Source organism: Myotis yumanensis, unplaced genomic scaffold (genome assembly GCF_028538775.1).
Source record: "Myotis yumanensis isolate MYYU_CA2020_CCGP unplaced genomic scaffold, mMyoYum1.0.hap1 SCAF_3, whole genome shotgun sequence".
NCBI classification, from domain to species: domain Eukaryota; kingdom Metazoa; phylum Chordata; class Mammalia; order Chiroptera; family Vespertilionidae; genus Myotis; species Myotis yumanensis.
Window position 1 is genome coordinate 82,138,095 of NW_027223754.1, and position 18,848 is coordinate 82,156,942.

Here is an 18,848-nt window from a genome sequence, read left to right on the forward strand (position 1 = left end):
TCAACAGGGCGGGCAGAGGGAGCAGTTATGGCTGCTCTCAGTCCCGTTCCCAGAGGCTCTGCTTCTCAGAACCCCAGCAACGGCTGCAAATCTCGGAGAGAAAGCTGCCCTCACGTTTCAACTGATGCCAGACAATCCCGCTTCTCCCGTTTGAGTCTGAGTCCCTAGAGACTCACCCGGATCTGGAGCTCAGAGTCTGAGACTCCCTCCTGATTGAAAACGACAACCTCGCACTCAGCCACCAGCCCGCTTTTCGCGCGCACCTCCGCACCTTTAAATTTTCCACACTGTGCCTCTTCTGAGCCTCGGTATGCTGTTGTCTTTCCTTCTAGTTGAAGAGTCTGTCCTCGGCCAGCCTTCCTGTGGTTCTGGGTGATGTCCGTTCCGTCTTTTAATTGTATTTTTGAAGTGGTTGTTTGCGGCAGCAATCTCAGGTGTTTACCTATGCTGCCATCTTGGTCCTCCAGAAACACTTTTCAACATCTTTCTACTTTATCCCTTAAATATCTCAGCTTGTGTCCCTAAGAATAGGACTATTATCCTTCATAACCACAATACCATTATGATACTTAAGAAAATTATTATTAATTCAATGTCCCCACAGTGTCTTTTATAGCCGTTTTCATTTTTATGTCCTGATCCAAGATCCCATCAAGTCTCATATATAGCATTTTGTGGTTATGTCTCTGGAAAATGCTTAAAGAAGCCACAAAGGATAATCCTGAACCAGGTGGCATACCCCAGTAATAACCGATGACTTCTTAGGAGTGGGCTGAGTTGATGAAACTTTTTGTTTGTTTGTTGAAAAGAAACAAGTGGCTAGGGCAACAGTAGAACTACCTTCTTAAAACTAATATCCTTATAAAATGTTTAAACATTTATGTAAATTAGGCTGAGAGTATGGAACTCATCCTGGGTAGTAACCTCAAAGTTTTAAAAAGTGTCAAACTACAAACATGCCTAGGACACCGAATTATTAAGTTGTTCAAAATTATCTTGGTTTGACACTAAGGTTAGAAGAATAAGATAATGAAGGCACACTTGATAATAAGAGTAAGTATAGTGTATACAAAATTACCTCTTCTGTAGCTGCTCATCAGACATTTGCAGCTCCTCCTTTAAACGCATATACCTGTCTTCCCTCAGCAGCCTAGAGCCGTCATAGAGGCTTAGCTCTCGATCATGGATCAACCTAAAGGGACAGAGAAAAATCAGAAAACAAAGTAATCAGTTTTGAACAGTGAAGTTATTAGAAGTAGAAATCAGTCAGTTAACATTTTAATAATGTCCATTATTACTGGCAATTGAGTCTAACAATTTTTGTTGCATCTTTCAAAATTTCAAGTTGGCTAGTGCTGTTATAGTTGGCAAAAATGTTGGTTTCTGTACTAAAGAGCAGCAGTCATGGATACTAGATATGGACAGGGAGGAGGAGGCTGAGGATGAGAAGGAGCTGGAAAGGTGGAGGGGGGAGGGGAATAAAAAGAAACAGCTGAATGAGTGACTCAGAATAACCATGAGATGCAAATTAATGTTTAAGGCAGTTGGCATGTGCTCCCTTGAGTCCAATATAACTTTTTAACTACTCAATATATTTCTATCTTTGGAATTACAGGATTTAAAAGATCAAAAATCTGTATAATAGCTAGTGCTATTTCATGTATCCACTATTATGTTGACCTAACCATCCACAGCACGGCAGCATTGTCTTCCAGATGTTGCAGAGTTTGAAAAGTGCTGTTCTAGATCTTACTCCAGCCACCAAGTCTCCTGATGCCCACATTACAGTTCCCCCACACAATGGCCACTTATAAGCACTGAGGGGAAGGGAGACTGCATAATGCAAAGGTTAGAAGCATGGGCAGTGGAGTCGGTTGGACTTGGGTTCAAACCACCTCTGTACATTATGAGAAGAATGACTAGGGAGGGGGGAATTACTCTACCTCTTTAAACTTTTATTTTTTATACAATTAGGATTATAATACCAACCACATAAACAGTTGATGGAAGGCATGTGCTTAATACAGTTGTTCTCAACCTTGGCTGCACATCAGAATCTCCTGAGAAGGGTTAGGTGCACCTTTTGAAATTTCAAGTTGGCTAGAGCCCAGGCATCAAGCATTTTTAAGCTTCATGCCCACAAGGTGATTCCAAAGTTGAGAACTTCAGACACACTGGCTTAGCACAATGCCCAGCACAGAGTAAGTACTCAATTAATGGTAGCTGCTGCAGCTATTACTACTTGGCCTAATGGGCAAGAGATAGCTAATAAAAGGGGGGAGTGTTATTTTGTTTGTGTCTGCATCAGTCTGTTTAGAAGAGAAAAATTATAAATCTATTGATTGTTTATGGTAAATCGCTGAAAGTATTTTTAAATGTTCTCAAATCTAATCAGGATTTTTAACACAATGTTTTTGGAATCTTTAATTATACTCAGTATCTACATGTTTTCAAGGGAAAAAGACTCTGAATAGTTAGTTGGGGAATCATTCCACTTATTTGAACTTTCCTGATAAGTCAAAGTTAGAAACCAAATGTTTACAAGTGATAGAATCAAGCTTGAACAACTATAAAAATTAGTATCTTCACTGACACAGAATGGGAATATTTTCCATAAAAAATCACACATGAAAATTTTCCTTAATATTAAATTCAAGAGCAGTTAATTAGGAATGTGTGGATATTTTCCTCACCTAAAATACAGTAAGAGAACAACAGTTAAATAAATGTTCCAGTTTGTAAACACAAAGTGAGCTTTTCAGATTAAAAATACAATAAAAAAGCTATTGCACATTTTACAGAAGGAACTACGTTTTCTATCAAAGAAAAAAAATTCCAACAAGATCAACCAGTAATGTAAATCTGTGATTCACAAGGAGTTGTAAACAGTACAGAGGTGACTCCGACAAACTGTAGAAACTTGCTGCATATATTAATAAGCATATATAAAAAGTCATTCAAAATCACTACTTAAAAGTTTTTTAAAACACACAGACTTTTTTTAAAAAGTCTGTTCTACTTAGCTATAGAATTTTAAGTTTTTAAGGATCTATGTAGCCCAGTTTTAAAAGAGAAGATGGAGGGAGTTCCATGTCTACTGTTTCCTTGGAGTATTTTTTTGTGTTTGATGCATGCAAACCTTTGCAACACAGCGAGCGTGCCTGCGTTGACCCGATGAATGCCATCCAACAGGACCAGCTTTCCCTCCAGAGCAGCATTCACAAGGGGCGAGGACCGCCAGGCGGTGTCTCCATTGGGAAGAGTGTATCTCTGCTGTAGCAGATCACGAGCTGTCATATCCTAAAACCAAATCCACCACCCACAAAAAAAAAAAAAGTGGAATTAATTATTAAGACATGGTTGGCAGCTTATTTAGCTTTATAGTTACCTCTCTCTGAACATTACATGCAACAACTGGGAATTCATCTCCAAACTCATCAAAGAAAATGAGATTCAGAAGCTTTTCTTGGCCATTTGAGGTTTTTTCCCTATTACTCATCCACATAACATAGTAAGAGTGAGGGTGAATTATTTTCCTTTTAATTTAGCATTACTCCCCTTTTAAAATGTTCACTTAATATCTACACAGATGATGGCAGTTGTTTCCCCTGATTTTAATGGAATTAACTCAATCTGCTTTATTCCAATAGGGATGAAAATGTATGGATTCCTTTTTAAGAATAAGAGAACTCAATGGGTGGAGATGCTTATCAATAACATGCCTTTTCTTGATGAGTTCTGAAAAGCCATGCTAGGAACCATCGAAGTGACTCATTATATTTAAAGGGCTTGAAAATGAAGGAAACTGCTGAGAACAGTCATCAGATGAGGTACAGGAATTGACAAACAATAGCACCGTACTTATAAGCAATTTTTAAACTCACACAGTGTGCTAGCATGAAAACAGTGTAATAGATTTAAGCAAACTATTAATAGTAGTTGCATATAAAAATCTAACTACTACCTGGTATTAAAAATTTTTGGTGCCATATAATATGAGCAATTTTTCTTAAATGTGTTTATGTTGAAGATAATAGTTTGTTTTCTGTTATCAGCTTCATATAAATTTTGTCCACTTATATCAAACAAAAGGCAATTTTAACCAAAAATTCAGTCTTTGTAAACTCTGTGATATGCACTTCAAGTTTTAAGCAGATAAAAAACTAATGAATTTGCTTATATTCGCAATAGCAACAAATCTGTATCAAAAGCAATGTTCTCACTATCAAAAAAGTGCTGACTTAGGAAGTATGAATAGGCTTATATTAAATCATAAAGACACTTGAAAAACAATAATATTCAGATTCAGCAAGTCCTCAATCCCCAAAAGGCTGGTTTTGGCAACCAAAATTTGGCTTAACTCATTAATTTTATTTGATTTCTCAATTATGAATTTAAATTCTATGCAAACTATATGAGCATGTCATTCTAAGCTGCCAATGACAGTTACAACAGCCAAGACTAAATTTATCACCATCATCAGTGTTTACTAAAATGGTTACTGGTGAGAATGAGATCATTCCCACTCATAGCTGTGCTACACACCAGGAAATGGATCCTTCTGCAAGAAAAATAGGACATATCAAAATAAATGTTTGTAGTCATTTTCATAATCCAATGATGAAAAAATCAAGTGTGTATGTATATTTAAGTATACATATATATACATATATATAAGTATACACAAGTACGTATGTAAAAATCTTTTTAAAGTTAATATAAAAACAGGTAAATTAAAAAACAAACAAACCAAAAAAATAAAAAATACCTGCCCAGCCAGTGTGTCTCAGTGGTTGAGCATCAACCTATGAACCAGAAGGTGACAGGTTCGATTCCCAGTCAGAGTGCATGCCCGAGTTTCAGGCTCAATCCCTAGTGTGAGTGTGCAAGAGGCAGCCAATCAATGATTCTCTTTCATCATTGAAGTTTCTATCTCTCTCTCCCTCTCCCTTCCTCTCTGAAATCAATAAAAATATATTTAAAAAATAAAAATTAAAAAAACAACAACTCCTGGTAATACTTATTCCAGAAAAATATTCACCATAGAGTTACATCACATACTGTCCTAGAAAAATAAAACAAACAGAAAACATGCTTTAGCATAGTGGTTCTAAATCAAAGATACATGTCAGAAGGAGCTGGGGGAAGTTTTGAAAAATATAAGTTTAGGCCTCATTACCCTAAATTTTGAATTTAATAGGTCCGAAGTAGGACTTACCACATGTTTTTGATTAAACATTACATAGGTGATATCTGATATGCTTCACAGGTGGCAAACACAAAAGAGACATTAAGTTAATGTCAAACTTTGTTTCATCCTATGTATTTATACCCTTTCATTTTAGTAGGAATTATAAGATTGCATGAGGATATACGAAATGGCATAAATGAAAAGTTGAAAAAAATGAAGGCAAAAAAATAGAGTGGGCCTTGTTTCCTTTAAGTATTCAGAGAGGAAGTAACATGAAGAAGGCACCCCACTGTATAGCTGATGTGGCTCAATGATTGAGCATCAACTTATGTAGTACCAGGAGGTCATGTTTCGATTCCCAGTCAGGGCACATGCCCAGGTTGCAGGCTCAATCACCAACAGCAGGTGTGAGGTAGGCAATCAATTATTCTCTATCATCATTGATGTTTTTCTCTCTCTCTTTCCCTCTCCCTTCCTCTCTGAAATCAATAAAAACATATATTTTTTAAAAAGAAGGCATCTCACTGACCATATTTTTAAAGAAATGGATAGATGTTAATTCTGAAAATCCCAGCTTCAAGCTGAAAATAGATGATGATCCTAACCCAAACTCAGCTCTTAAGTCTTTTGCCTAGGCCTAGGAATGAAAATGAGGAATGTGACTCTGGCACAAGCGGATAGACTCCTAAGGAGCTAGCAATTGGTAATAAAATAAACAAACAAAAATTCAAAAGAGAAAATTCCTTACTCTCATATCAACATATTCTGAATCAGTATTCTGTGAACAACATGAATAAACACTACTTCATGGTTATGATTCAAAAGCACTTGCCTATCTTGCTAATTCACACAATGTCTACAATACTTGCCGCATTAAAGTAAGGAAATATCTACTAATAACAATGATGAGAAAGACAATAAATACGGCTCCTTTTTTCCAACTTAGCAGTTGAAGACTCCCTTATACTTAATGAAGTAAATGAAGGGATAAGTTGTTACTACACAACTAGCAGTAACAGATAACAGAGTTCAATGATATTAATGCCAACCACAACTACAGACCTGAGATATTCTCCCTTTTTTCAATCTTTAGAGGGATAGACAGAAAATGGAAAAAACTTGGCATTTCTTAAAAGACTAGCTCAGTTCAGTTTTATCACTTACACTCTCTGCATATTATCATGTTTAAAGAGCTACTCTCCATTTCTAATATATCTCCAAATTAAAATAAAAACCTTCCTAAAGAGAAAAACGGCATTCCCTTATGACAAGTGATTGATTTTCATAATTAAGATCCTATACTGGGAGAGAAGATGAAATTCTAGCTTTTTCTTAAATAATTGGCCCCAGTTTCTACAATATTATTTATAATCAGAAATTATTTTCAATGATGTGAGTTATTTTTAATTGTGTGAAAGTGCAAGGAAAGTAAAAGTGAACTTTCACAGAAAACAATCTAATCAAACTTAATTAACATAACTTTTTCAGCATGGTTTTAAAAAGGTCAGAGATATGAATTAATTTAAATAATAAGTTAACTTTAAATAGAGTAACAGCATTTCTACATCTATAGAATATTTGGGTTTTATTGCCATAATACTGGTTTAATATCTTTATTTTAACATGTACTATATCATGGAACTGTTAAAAATATATGATTTCCTTATTCTTCCCACCTACATATACATCTTAAAGCAAATGGAAAGAAAATTAAAAAAAGAAAGTGTGCTTATTCCATAAGAGCATTTTGAAAGTACACCAATAAAAATTAAGATGTCTCCATCTTTGCACATATTTTCTTATCCCTGAAACCTCTGAACTTAAGAGAATATAAATAGTACTAATGATATCATAGAGCCCAAACCATTTTCTCTTTCTGTGTTTCCTTAAAAATTTAACATAACATGACATGAAATCTAGTTCCTTTAGCAGCGGTTCTCAACCTGTGGGTCGCGACCCCTTTGGGGGTCAAACGACCCTTTCACAGGGGTCGCCTAAGACCATCGGAAAACACATATATAATTACATATTGTTTACAGTAGCAAAATTACAGTTATGAAGTAGCAACGAAAATAATTTTATGGTTGGGGGGTCACCACAACATGAGGAACTGTATTAAAGGGTCGCAGCATTAGGAAGGTTGAGAACCACTGCTTTAGAGCTACCACTGTCTATCCTTCAACACCTCATCTTCATTTAGATCCCTGGAAAATACCCATATCATATCTCTTATGATTCTGTCATTTTGAATTTTTTATTTGCAACAAAGAAACCCTTCTAAAAACAGAAATATCCCATTAAAATAAGAAGAAACATAACTGAATGATATATATCAGAGACTATAGGTTTGAAACCTAAAACAATTATATATCTTAAGGATTTAATACCTTTGAATGGTAAACCCTAATTTTTTCTGAGATTCTCTTAGAAAGCTGGGTATAAGTCATTAGTTTGATAAAATAATTACAAAAAGTAGTTATGTGTTTAATAGCTATAATCAGATTAGAATTAGTTTTCCAAGATATAATATTCAGAAAGACAACTGAAAGTATTATAGTAAAATTTTTGTGTATAAAGAAATTTGAGGAGACAGTTTGGGGGAGACCAAGATGGCGGCGTAGGTAAACACCGGAGACCGCTGCCGCAAACAACCATTTCAAAAATACAACTAAAAGACGGAACGGACATCACCCAGAACCACAGGAAGGCTGGCTGAAGAGAGACTCTACAACTAGAAGGAAAGAGAACAGCAAATCGAGGCTCAGAGGTGGCACAGTGTGGAAAATACAAAGGTACCGAGGTGCGCGCGCAAAGCGGGCTGGTGGCTGAGGGCGCGGTTGTCGTTTTCTGTCGGGAGTGAGTCTCAGACTCTGGGCTCCGGATCCGGGCGAGTCTCTAGGGACTCAGAATCAAACGGGAGAAGCGGGATTATCCGGCATCAGTTGGAACCTGAGGGCAGCTTTCTCTCTGAGGTTTGCAGCGACTGCCGGGGTTCTGAGAAGCAGAGCCTCTGGGAACGGGACTGAGCGCGGCCATAACTGCTCCCTCCGCCCGCCCTGTTGATCCCGCCCCCGCCCAGGCCCTGCGCACAGCCATTTGCCGATCGCCTCAGGCAAAGGCTGGATTAGCGCCTCCCCAGAAGGCAGACGTTTTCCATACAGCTGATTCCTATAGCCAGTCGGCCTGGAGGTCAAATCCCTCTAGTGTTAACTACAACAATTAAGGCTTGGCTAGAACAAGACTGTGCACCGAGACCACAAAGGGGTGCACCAAGAAAGCATAAAAGATGCGGAGACAAAAAAACATGACAGAAATGGAGGATATGGAGCTAAGAATCGCAATTTTGAGGGCTTGCCATAAATTTGTGCAGAGCCTCACGAAAACTAATGAGACCCTCGATGCTACGATAAAGAAATTAGAAAGTAAGCATACACGGACTGAAATAAAGAATATTATACCCAATAGCAGACCAGAGGAGCACAATAATCAAACCAAAGATTCCACAAAAAACACCCAATTGGAAAAGCAAAATGAAAAAAGAATCCGAAAGTGTGAAGATAGTGTAAGGAGCCTCTGGGACAGCTTTAAGCGGTCTAACATCAGAATTATTGGAGTGCCAGAAGATGAGAGACAGCAAGATATTGAAAACCTATTTCAAGAAATAATGGCAGAAAACTTCCCCCACCTGGAGAAAGAAATGGACTTACAGGTCCAAGAAGCGCAGAGAACCCCAAACAAAAGGAATCCAAAGAGGACCACACCAAGACACATCATCATTAAAATGCCAAGAGCAAAAGACAAAGAGAAAATCTTAAAAGCAGCAAGAGAAAGAGGCTCAATTACCTACAAGGGAATACCCATACGACTGTCAGCTGATTTCTCAACAGAAACTTTGCAGGCCAGAAGGGAATGGCAAGAAATATTCAAAGTGCTGAATACCAAGAACCTACAACCAAGATTACTTTATCCAGCAAAGCTATCATTCAGAATTGAAGGTCAGATAAAGAGCTTCACAGATAAGGAAAAGCTAAAGGAGTTCATCACCGCCAAACCAGTATTATATGAAATGCTGAAAGGTATCCTTTAAGAAGAGGAAGAAGAAGAAAAAGGTAAAGATACAAATTATGAACAACAAACATGCATCTATCAACAAATGAATCTAAGAATCAAGTGAATAAATAACCTGATGTACAGAATGAACTGGTGATTATAATAGAATCAGGGACATAGAAAGGGAATAGAATGACTATTCTTGGGGGGAAAAGGGGTGTGGGAGATGCGGGAAGTGACTGGACAAAAATCATGCACCTATGGATGAACACAGTGGGTGGGGAGTGAGGGTGGAGGGTGGGGTGGGAGCTGGAAGGAGGGGAGTTATTGGGGGAAAAAAGAGGAACAAATATAATAATCTGAACAATAAAGATTTAATAAAAAAAATAAAAATAAAAATAAAAAATAATAAAAAAATAAAAAAAATAAAAAAAATAAAGAAATTTGAGCTACCTTTCTCTTTAAATATGAATATTGATAAGAAAGTAAAGCCTGGCCAGTGTGGCTCAGCTGGTTGAGTGTCATCCCATGCACCAAGAAGTCACCAGGTCAAATCCCAGTCAGGGCACATGCCTGGGTTGCGGGCTTGATCCCCAATAGGGGGTGTGCAGGAAGCAGCTGATCCATGTCTCTGTCTCATCAATGTTTCTATCTCTCTCTCTCCCTCTCCCTTTCTCTCTCTCAAATCAACAAAAACATATTTAAAAATAAAGTAAAATTTTACATTCTAATGAATATATAATTTTTCTGATAGAAAATTTAAACGATTATAGCAAAAGTAGGATATATTTAAAATAAGTGGATAAAGAAAACTAAAAAGGGGAAGATAAAACAAAGGAAAGTAAAGATGATACACAAAATGCATTATAAAAACCTCAAAAGCAAATCTAATCTTTTTAATACTGAACACACACACAAAAAGAGAGTGACAAAAAAAAATTGCATAAGTCATAATGACCACAGCATTGACACCAAAAGAGCAGCAGCACTACAATTCTTGATAATGAGATTCAGAAAAATGTGTCACATGGGTCAGGTCATCATATAAAGAAAAGAGTGTTAATAAGTTAATAGAAATAACAACAATTATAAGCAGCTAATACTTATGGGAGCTTACTAGGTGTCAAATACTTTATATAAATTAACTCATGTAATCCTTACATAAGCCTAAGAGATAGATAAAATCAATGCTTTCATTTCGTAGATGAGAAAACTGAGTTACAAAGAGGTTAAATGGCTTATCCAAACAATAAGAGAGGAGCCAGGCAGTCCTCAAGAATATCACTATGACAAATACAGCAATAATCTCTGAAAAGAAATTACATAGAGAAAGAGCTGGTCTGGATAATCAACCCGTGGATATACTGTAGCGCTAATATAGCAAATGCACACTTCTCAGCTATTCTTCCTGAAAGCTGTTTCTCCATCAAAGTCTTTGCGAAGAGTCGGAAACTAGTGACTACTCCCCGAAATGCCCCCAAATACACCTCGTCTCCATTACTGTTAAAATATATTAAGTGTATATCCCAAAGAGTAAAATAAAAATGCTTCAGTTAACAATAATTATACCGCTAGGTGGATAGGCTTTTCATTTCCTGATATCTAAATTAAAACTATAAACAGCAGGCATTAATTTGTTTTGATTGGGGTAAATAAGTATTATTAATGATTTTTTTCCAGAAGAAACTAGCTGGAATTTTGTAGGCTTTCCAAGTTTACCAAAAAATATCTTGCCAGTAGAATAAATATTAAGAAAATCTAGAACTTAAGTGAATAAAAGAATACACCAAGATTTGCAGATATAAGCCTTCAACTTTGCAATAAGGGGTTTCTTATGCCTGTACTATTATTGGCAGAATACTGCATAAATATTGCATAAATATGGAATGTTAATAATTTTTAGGTCCCATAACAGAAATGAAGTCATTATTTACAGTCTAAGCATGCTCTGTGAACAGAATGCAAGGCATGCTGCCAACATTCTTCAGTGTCATTTATGTTTGATCTCAGACAAAAAGGCCTCTTGTTTTACAGCTACTGTAAAATTATTCATAAACACTTCCATGCTTCTCCCTCTGGTTCTTCCTTTAAAGAACTATTTTTAACTTGTCACACATAATAAATGCTCCCTTTATGTACACAATCATGTTGTTATAGAGTACTATTATTATTTTACATTGCTCTGCTATTGATGGAAAGAAGTTGATTTTGAATAATTTACAGTTCTCTTCATTGTAACCTGTGTGATCCATTTCAAGATATCTGTTCTAGTTAAAGATTTATTCTATGAACACTGAACAAAATTCTTCAGATTAAAGCTAACAACAGGGGATCCAAGATGGCAGTGGAGTAGGTGGAAGCTACACTCACCTCCTCCCAGAACCAAACTGGAATTACAACTAAATTACAGAATAACCAACTGAAGACAAGCTGAAGAGAAGTCTTATAACCAATGATTTATAGAAGAATGAACATCAAGACTCATAGAAAATGCAGAGATGCAAAAAGAACTAGCCCTGCTCCCACGGTGACAGTTGAGATTCCAGAGGGATATCTCAGCTGCAAAGGTTCCTGCTGAGAACTGTGGGGTTTCAACCCCAAGTTGGGCTCCCCAGCAACAGAGATAGGAAGAGGCACCCACATAACATGTGGCTGTGAAAATCAGCAGTGATTCTGTCCAACAGGGAGAGACGGAAGTCAGTTAGAGATACAGGTGCCCTCTTAAAAAAGCCAATGCACAAAATCTACTTCGCAGTCATTTGCCCTGGGCTCCTGTGAAAGGAAGCCAAAGCAGAGACTGGAGTTTGTGCCCCTAGAAAGAGAGCTGAAGGGACAACCACTGGCATCCACTATCCTGAGTCCCTCAACTGCACCACAGATGCCATCATTCTGGGGTGGAACACCCCTCCTTGGGCATCAGCCTGGGGGAATACAATCCCCCCACTCTTGGGTTCCTTGTCGACACACTCTGCAGAGCTCTAGCCCTGGTTAGAAGTCAGCTGCCTGGGCTGGGGAACAGAGGTCTGGGCAAACTCAGGGGGTGTCAGTGACTGAGTTGTATGGCTTGGGACAGAAGCCATTTTTCCTACTTCCCCATGAATCTGACTGGCACCTCCACTACATGTGAGATCTACTAGCCCCACTCTATTGGCTCCCTGTGACCTCACCCTCTTGACTCTGGGTTGGTCCACCCTGCCAATGTCTGGGCAGAAACCAGGACAGACTGAACAGTATGGCTCTGGGACAGGGACCATGACTATGACCCTCAAGTTCCCCCAAGCCTGACCAGTAACTCCCCCTCTCAGGACTCCCAGCAACCCCACCCTGCTCAGTCAGGCTCCTGGTAAAATCTAGAACAGACTCAGTTGTGTAGCCCTAGGAAAAGGGAAGTTTTCCCACGCACACCCAACTGGTTCAGTGCCTTCCCTTCACAGGGCCAAGTCTTAGTCTGTTGGGCCTGATCAACTCAGCTGGCCTCACCATGATGACTCCCTGAGACCCTGCCCCATTACACAGGTGTGAAAGAACCCAGCAAATGGCAGCTAGACTTGGTACACCATGGGACATTTGCTGAGTGGCATCAGATCCGAACTGGCACCAATTTTGAACCTATATAGATCTTGTGAACACCTCTCACCCCAACCTGGTGACCCACTGAGTACCTACTGCATGCAACTTGAATACTGCCAGAAATTCTGTTAGCTACCTAATACCCTGAAATAAATCTCTCTCAGTTTTAGACAGCCACAACTTAAGGATGACGTTTTAAAGTAAACTAACTTATGAACGCTTCTGAAGAAATGTTTACAGACAGCTAAGTATATTTTTAAAAGGGTAAGGACAGTTTCAAAAAGAAAGGCAAAAAGCAGGTATGTTATAGAGTAAAACCCCAGTATACACAAACTAAAGAATCACATTTCATTCAAATGGTACTACAGCCCAGCCACGGCTCAGTGGTTGAGCATTGACCAGGAGGTCTCAATTGTATTCCCGGTCAGGGCACATGCCCGGGTTGCAGGCTCAATCCCCAGTGTGGTGTGTGCAGGAAGTGGCTGACCAATGATTCTCTCTCATCATTGATGTTTCTATCTCTCTCTCTCCCTCTCCCTTCCTCTCTGAAATCAATAAAAAATATATACTTCTTTAAAAAAACCAACAAATGGAAAACAACAAATGGTACTACAAACTATGCTACATTTTATCACAAATGTAGCATATGACTATTAGAACAGATAGGAAAGTAGCAATCAATTCTAGTTTAAATATCTATAATAATACTTGCCTTATAATAAATGTTTTTAAAAGGAAGTAAATAGGATTTAAGATCAAGCTTGTTGTAAGTACTAATAACCTGTTCAGTATTCAGTAAAGACACCAAGAGCAGATGTGGCACTTGGCCTCACTCAACAACACTCAAATCCTTTCTCATCAGCCAACGTGGAAAGTAACACAATTGAAAGGATGGGAACACTATGAGGAAAGCTAGGTTTCAATTCCAATTCTGCCACTTCCTTATAATATGATAAATGGGTAAAGTAAGTAAAATATCTTTAACATCAAATGAGATAATGTCTGGCACATAGTGGGTATTTAATAAATGGCAGCTGAATCTGAGGCAACTGAAAAAACAAATACAAATGTGTTAAAACTTAAATCTAATAGTTGTAAGTTGACAGTTCAAGACACTATTAGAAGTGACATAACAATACTGTATGACAGCAGAAATTCTTGTCTTAGAATTTAAAGAAATGATAATATTAAAACAAGTTGGAATTAGTAAAAATAAAAGTTGACAAAGGTCAGATCTGAGCTGGTTCTTTCAAAAATAATATAAATGTTTCAAAATTTATTTATCCACTCTTTCATATATTGATAGACTACTTCACTGTTCCAGGCACTGAGAACACAGCATTGAAAAAAATAAACATGGATTTTATATTCCACTGGAAGAGAACAAAAATAGCAAAAGGAAAGTAGACAGAGGACAAGAAGGAAGGCAGGAAGATACAGAGGAGAAACAAATGAAAAAAAATGTCACATAGTGATCAGTGCTATGCAGAAAATATAGGGGTAATGTGATGGCACATGACTTGGTGGGTCAAGGATAATTTCTCTAAATATATTCAAGTTGTGATTTGAATGACAAAAAGCCATGTGGAGAACAGGGAAAGAGTATTCCAGGCCAAAAAATCCATCTGTGCAAAAGACCTGAAGCAGAAAAAGTTAGACAGATATAAGGGATGGAAATAGCCAATGAAGTTGAAACATAACCAGCAGAGGGTACAGGAGGGTGAGAGAAGGCTGGAGAGACAGGCATGGGTTGGATTATGTAGAGCAGTGGTTATTAACCCTGGCTGCCTTTTAGAATTACTGAATACTAAATATTTTTTAAAATATACTAAAGTCCGGGTCCCAGCTCAGACTAATTACTTCAGACTATCTGGTGGTGTGGCCTAGACACTGGAAATTTACCAAAGCTCCTTGAGTGGCTCTACTAGGCAGGCAAGGTTGAAAAGTACTGATGGAGTACTCATACTTTATTCTAAGTATGACAGAAAGCCACTGAGTGAGTCTAAGCAGGGAAATGACACGATCTGTATTATATTCTTAAACTGTTACTCCCACCATTCTTTAAGCAATGCAATGTGTTCTGATTAAATATCTAAAAATATTTAATATGTACAAATATGGCAGTGTATTTTTTAGAAAAGAGAGTAGGACTTAAATGTTCTCACCAAAAAAAAAGATAAATTTTAAAAAATTAAAGATATCTACAAATGTTCAACTAACATAACTGAAAATTATGAGACACTAATGAAATTGATGAAGGCACAAATAAATAAAAAGAAATTCCATATTCATGAATTGGAAGAATTAATGTTGCTAAAATATACATACTACCCAACGCAATCTACAAATTCAATGCAATCCACATCAAATTTTCAATAGTGTTTCTCACAGACATAGAACAAACAATCCTAAATTTTATATGGAACCACAAAATATACTGAATAGCCGATCCTGAGAAAAAAATAAAGTTGGAGGCATCATATTTCCTGGTTTCAAACTATATTACAAAGGTATAGTAATCAAAACAGGATGACATTGGCATAAAAAACAACACACAGAGAAATCAATAAAATAGAACAGAGAACCTAGAAGTAAACCCATTCATACATAGTAAAAAACTTTATGACAAGGGAGTCATTGGGAAAAGGAAATGGTGCAGGAAAACTATATAGCCACATGCAAAAGAACTAAACTGGGCCACTATCTTACACCATACACAAAAATCAACTCAAAGTGGATTAAAGACTTGAATGTAAGACCTGAAACCATAAAACTCCTAGAAGAAAACATTGGTGTTAAGCTTCTTGACATCGGTCTTGGCAATGGGTTTTTTGGATTTGACACCAAAAGCAAAGGCAACAAAAGTGGGACTACATCAAACAAAAAGTTCTACACAACAAAAGACATCATCAACAAAATGAAAAGGCAACCTTCTGAAGGGAGAAAATATTTTCAAATCATATATCTCATAAGGGGTTAATATCCAGAATATATAAAGAATTCATGGAACTCAATAGAAAAATAACAAACAAACAAAAAACAGTGGTTAGAGTGTCCACCCGAGCAAGAAGGGTTGGGAGTTCAATTCCCGGTCAAGGGCATGTACATGGGTTGCATGTTCGATCTCTGATTCCAATTGGGGCCATGCAGGAGGCAACCGATCAACGTGTCTCTCTCACAATGACATTTTTTTCTCTCTCTCTCTCCCTCTCTCCCTCTCCCTCCCTCCCTTACACTCTTTCTAAAAATAAATGGGGGAAATATCCTCAGGTGAGGATTAACAAAAAATAAAATATAATAAATAGGTAGAGAATCCGAATTGACAATTTTGTAACAGAGACATACAAATGGCCAACAGGTACATGAAAAGGTTCTTGACACCACTAATCATCAGGGAAATGCAAATCTAACCATAATGAGATATCACCTCCCACCTATAAGAACGCTTATTATAAAAAAGACAGGAGATTAATTGTTGGTAAAGATGTGGAAAAAAGGGAACCCTTATGAACTGTTGGTGGGAATACAAATTGGTACAGTCACTATGGAAAACAGATGAAGGTCCCTCAAAAAATTAAAAATTAAACTACCACATGATGCAACAATGCCACTTCTGGATATATATTAAAAAACGAAAACAGGATATCAAAGTGATATCTGTATTCCCATGTTCAATGCAGCATTATTCATAATAGCCAAGATATGGAAACAACTTGTGTCCATCATCCCTAAATGAATGGATAAAAAAAAGATGTTTTATATATAGATATACAATAAAATATTATTCAGCCATGAGAAAAAGGAAGTTCTATTACTTACAAACATATAGATGGATCTTGAGGACTCTATGGTAAGTAATTAAGCAGACAGAAAAAGACAAATACTGTATGGTATTACTCATATGTGGAATCTTTTTTTAAAAAAAAGTCAAAACAGAAACAGAGAGTAGAAAATTGGCTGCCAGGGCAGGGTGTTAGATGGGAGGGGTCACGGTGGGGGGGAGGCAGCACAGGAATAGGAAGAGGTTGGTAAATGGTACAAACATTCAGGTATTTATTAGATGAATTAAGGTCGGACAATCTAATGTAAAATATGGTGAGTGTAGCTGATTACACTGTATTACATAATTGAAATTTGGAGAATAGAACTTCAACTTCTCACCAAAAATAAATAAATAAATATTTACATATGTTCCACCATAACTGATGTGTTCTTAAAAACTGTACAAAGTAAAATTGCATAGGCTAAATGCATTTTCCACAAAATTCTCTACAATGGGTCTAGGCATGATGGGTTAGAACCACTGGAGATGTCCATAGCTATAGTGTATCCGGCTTGATTTCAATCAAGGGCATGTACCTCAGCTGCAGGCTCCCGGCCCTGGTTGGAGGCATGCAAGAAGCAACTAATCCATGTGTCACTCTCATATTGGTGTTTTTCACTGTCTCTCCCTCTCCTTTCCACTCTCTCTAAAAATTAATAGAAAAAAATATCCTCAGGTGAGGATTAAATTAATTAGTTAATTAATTTAATTTAATTAAATCCTGAGGATCTTTAAAAGATTGCCCTAAGAGCTCTAATCAAAATTACAATAAAGTTATTCGAAACAAAAGTACTAGCTAATGGAGATGGTCAAGCATAACAATGTGTTCTTACCAACAGTACTAGATCTTCATTACACAATGTCCTTAAGTTTGGAGCGATTCCACAGGAAAACCCCATATTTGAAATTCCTGCCCTCTCCAAGTTTATGAATCTTATGTTTTTGGATCAGCGAGGATGGTAAATGAAATACCTTTCAAGCTGGAGTTCCTTATTTGGTAGGGTTCCTTGGTAACTTTTTTTCCCCTTGGGCTAATGGATTTGGTTTTATTATAATGTTTATTTTTGTACACATGCCCAAAAGCTTCCTAGTATGTTTTTGTAAATCTAATAAATACCTCATGAAAACTAAATTTGTTAAAATAACACAAAAGATGTTGTTCAGTACTTTTAAAAAGTACTGTTTTAATTAATGAGTCCAGTGCATACTTTAGATCTGAATATCAAATTTGGATACGTTTTAAAAGTACTGACTGCTTTTTAAATGACAAATTTATGCAACATACGACAGTTCTTCACAATGAACCTTTATAACATATATTGCACAGTTAAACCTTAAGACATACTTTGTGTTTAGGGAATGTACAAGTTTAAAATATTATCAAGTTAAACCAACAAATATATTTTTTTCTCAATATATAACTTTGTGCTATGTCCTATCATGTAAACACTTGAAGTAGTTCTAGTTGTGAAATTAAATTAAAATACTATAAGTATCATTATATTCAATATTTGAGATTATCTTTCTGACAAAATGAGAACCTATGATATGTTTAACAAAGTTTCAATTATAAAAAGAACACACTGTTGAGATGGACTTCTATCAGTTGTAAACAACACTAATGTTTAGAAACTACTATATTATTCCATTCTATTATGTTGTTTTAACATTTATGTAAATATATGTATGTGCATGTGATTATGCTTAAAGAGATTAACAGGTTAATAAATATCAAATTAGTTTTCTAAAAATCTAGCAAGTAGAAAACAGATCAATACTATACTTAAAAACAAACTGATGTGACAAGAACACTAGCATTCTAAAGCAAATCAAGCTAATATGAAGGACAGCATTCCAAACAAAAACAGATGGTACTTGTAGGGCCTCAACTCAGTTTTTTTCTTATCTCAGAGTGAGCCTCATTATCTGCTGCTTATTGTTTTGAAAGATGTACAATTCAGCAGGCAAGAAAATAGGTTGAATTTTAATAAACTAGGGCCTGTTGTACTACGTTTGGCTTAATTTGAGATATAAACTCTAGTACAGTGGTTCTCAACCTTGGCTGCATATTAGAATCACCTGGGAATCTTTTTAAAATCCTGATTTCTGGGCCTCATCCTCCAGAAATTCTGTTTCTTTGTTAATAATGTTGTGGCCCCACCCCATAACAAAGAAACAGAATTTCCGGAGGATGAGGCCCAGAAATCAGGATTT

General features: G+C 36.8%; 1 protein-coding gene across 1 annotated transcript in view; it reads right to left on the reverse strand.

Moving 5' to 3' along the window:
• Positions 1-18,848, reverse strand: part of VWA8 (von Willebrand factor A domain containing 8) — a 386,454-nt gene that overhangs the window by 257,613 nt on the left and 109,993 nt on the right. Inside the window, exons 13-14 of the mRNA XM_070409005.1 lie at positions 3,140-3,300; positions 1,079-1,192 (exon numbers count right to left, since the gene is read on the reverse strand). Coding sequence (XP_070265106.1) covers positions 1,079-1,192; positions 3,140-3,300 — 275 coding nt within the window. The remainder of the gene's footprint in view (positions 1-1,078; positions 1,193-3,139; positions 3,301-18,848) is intronic.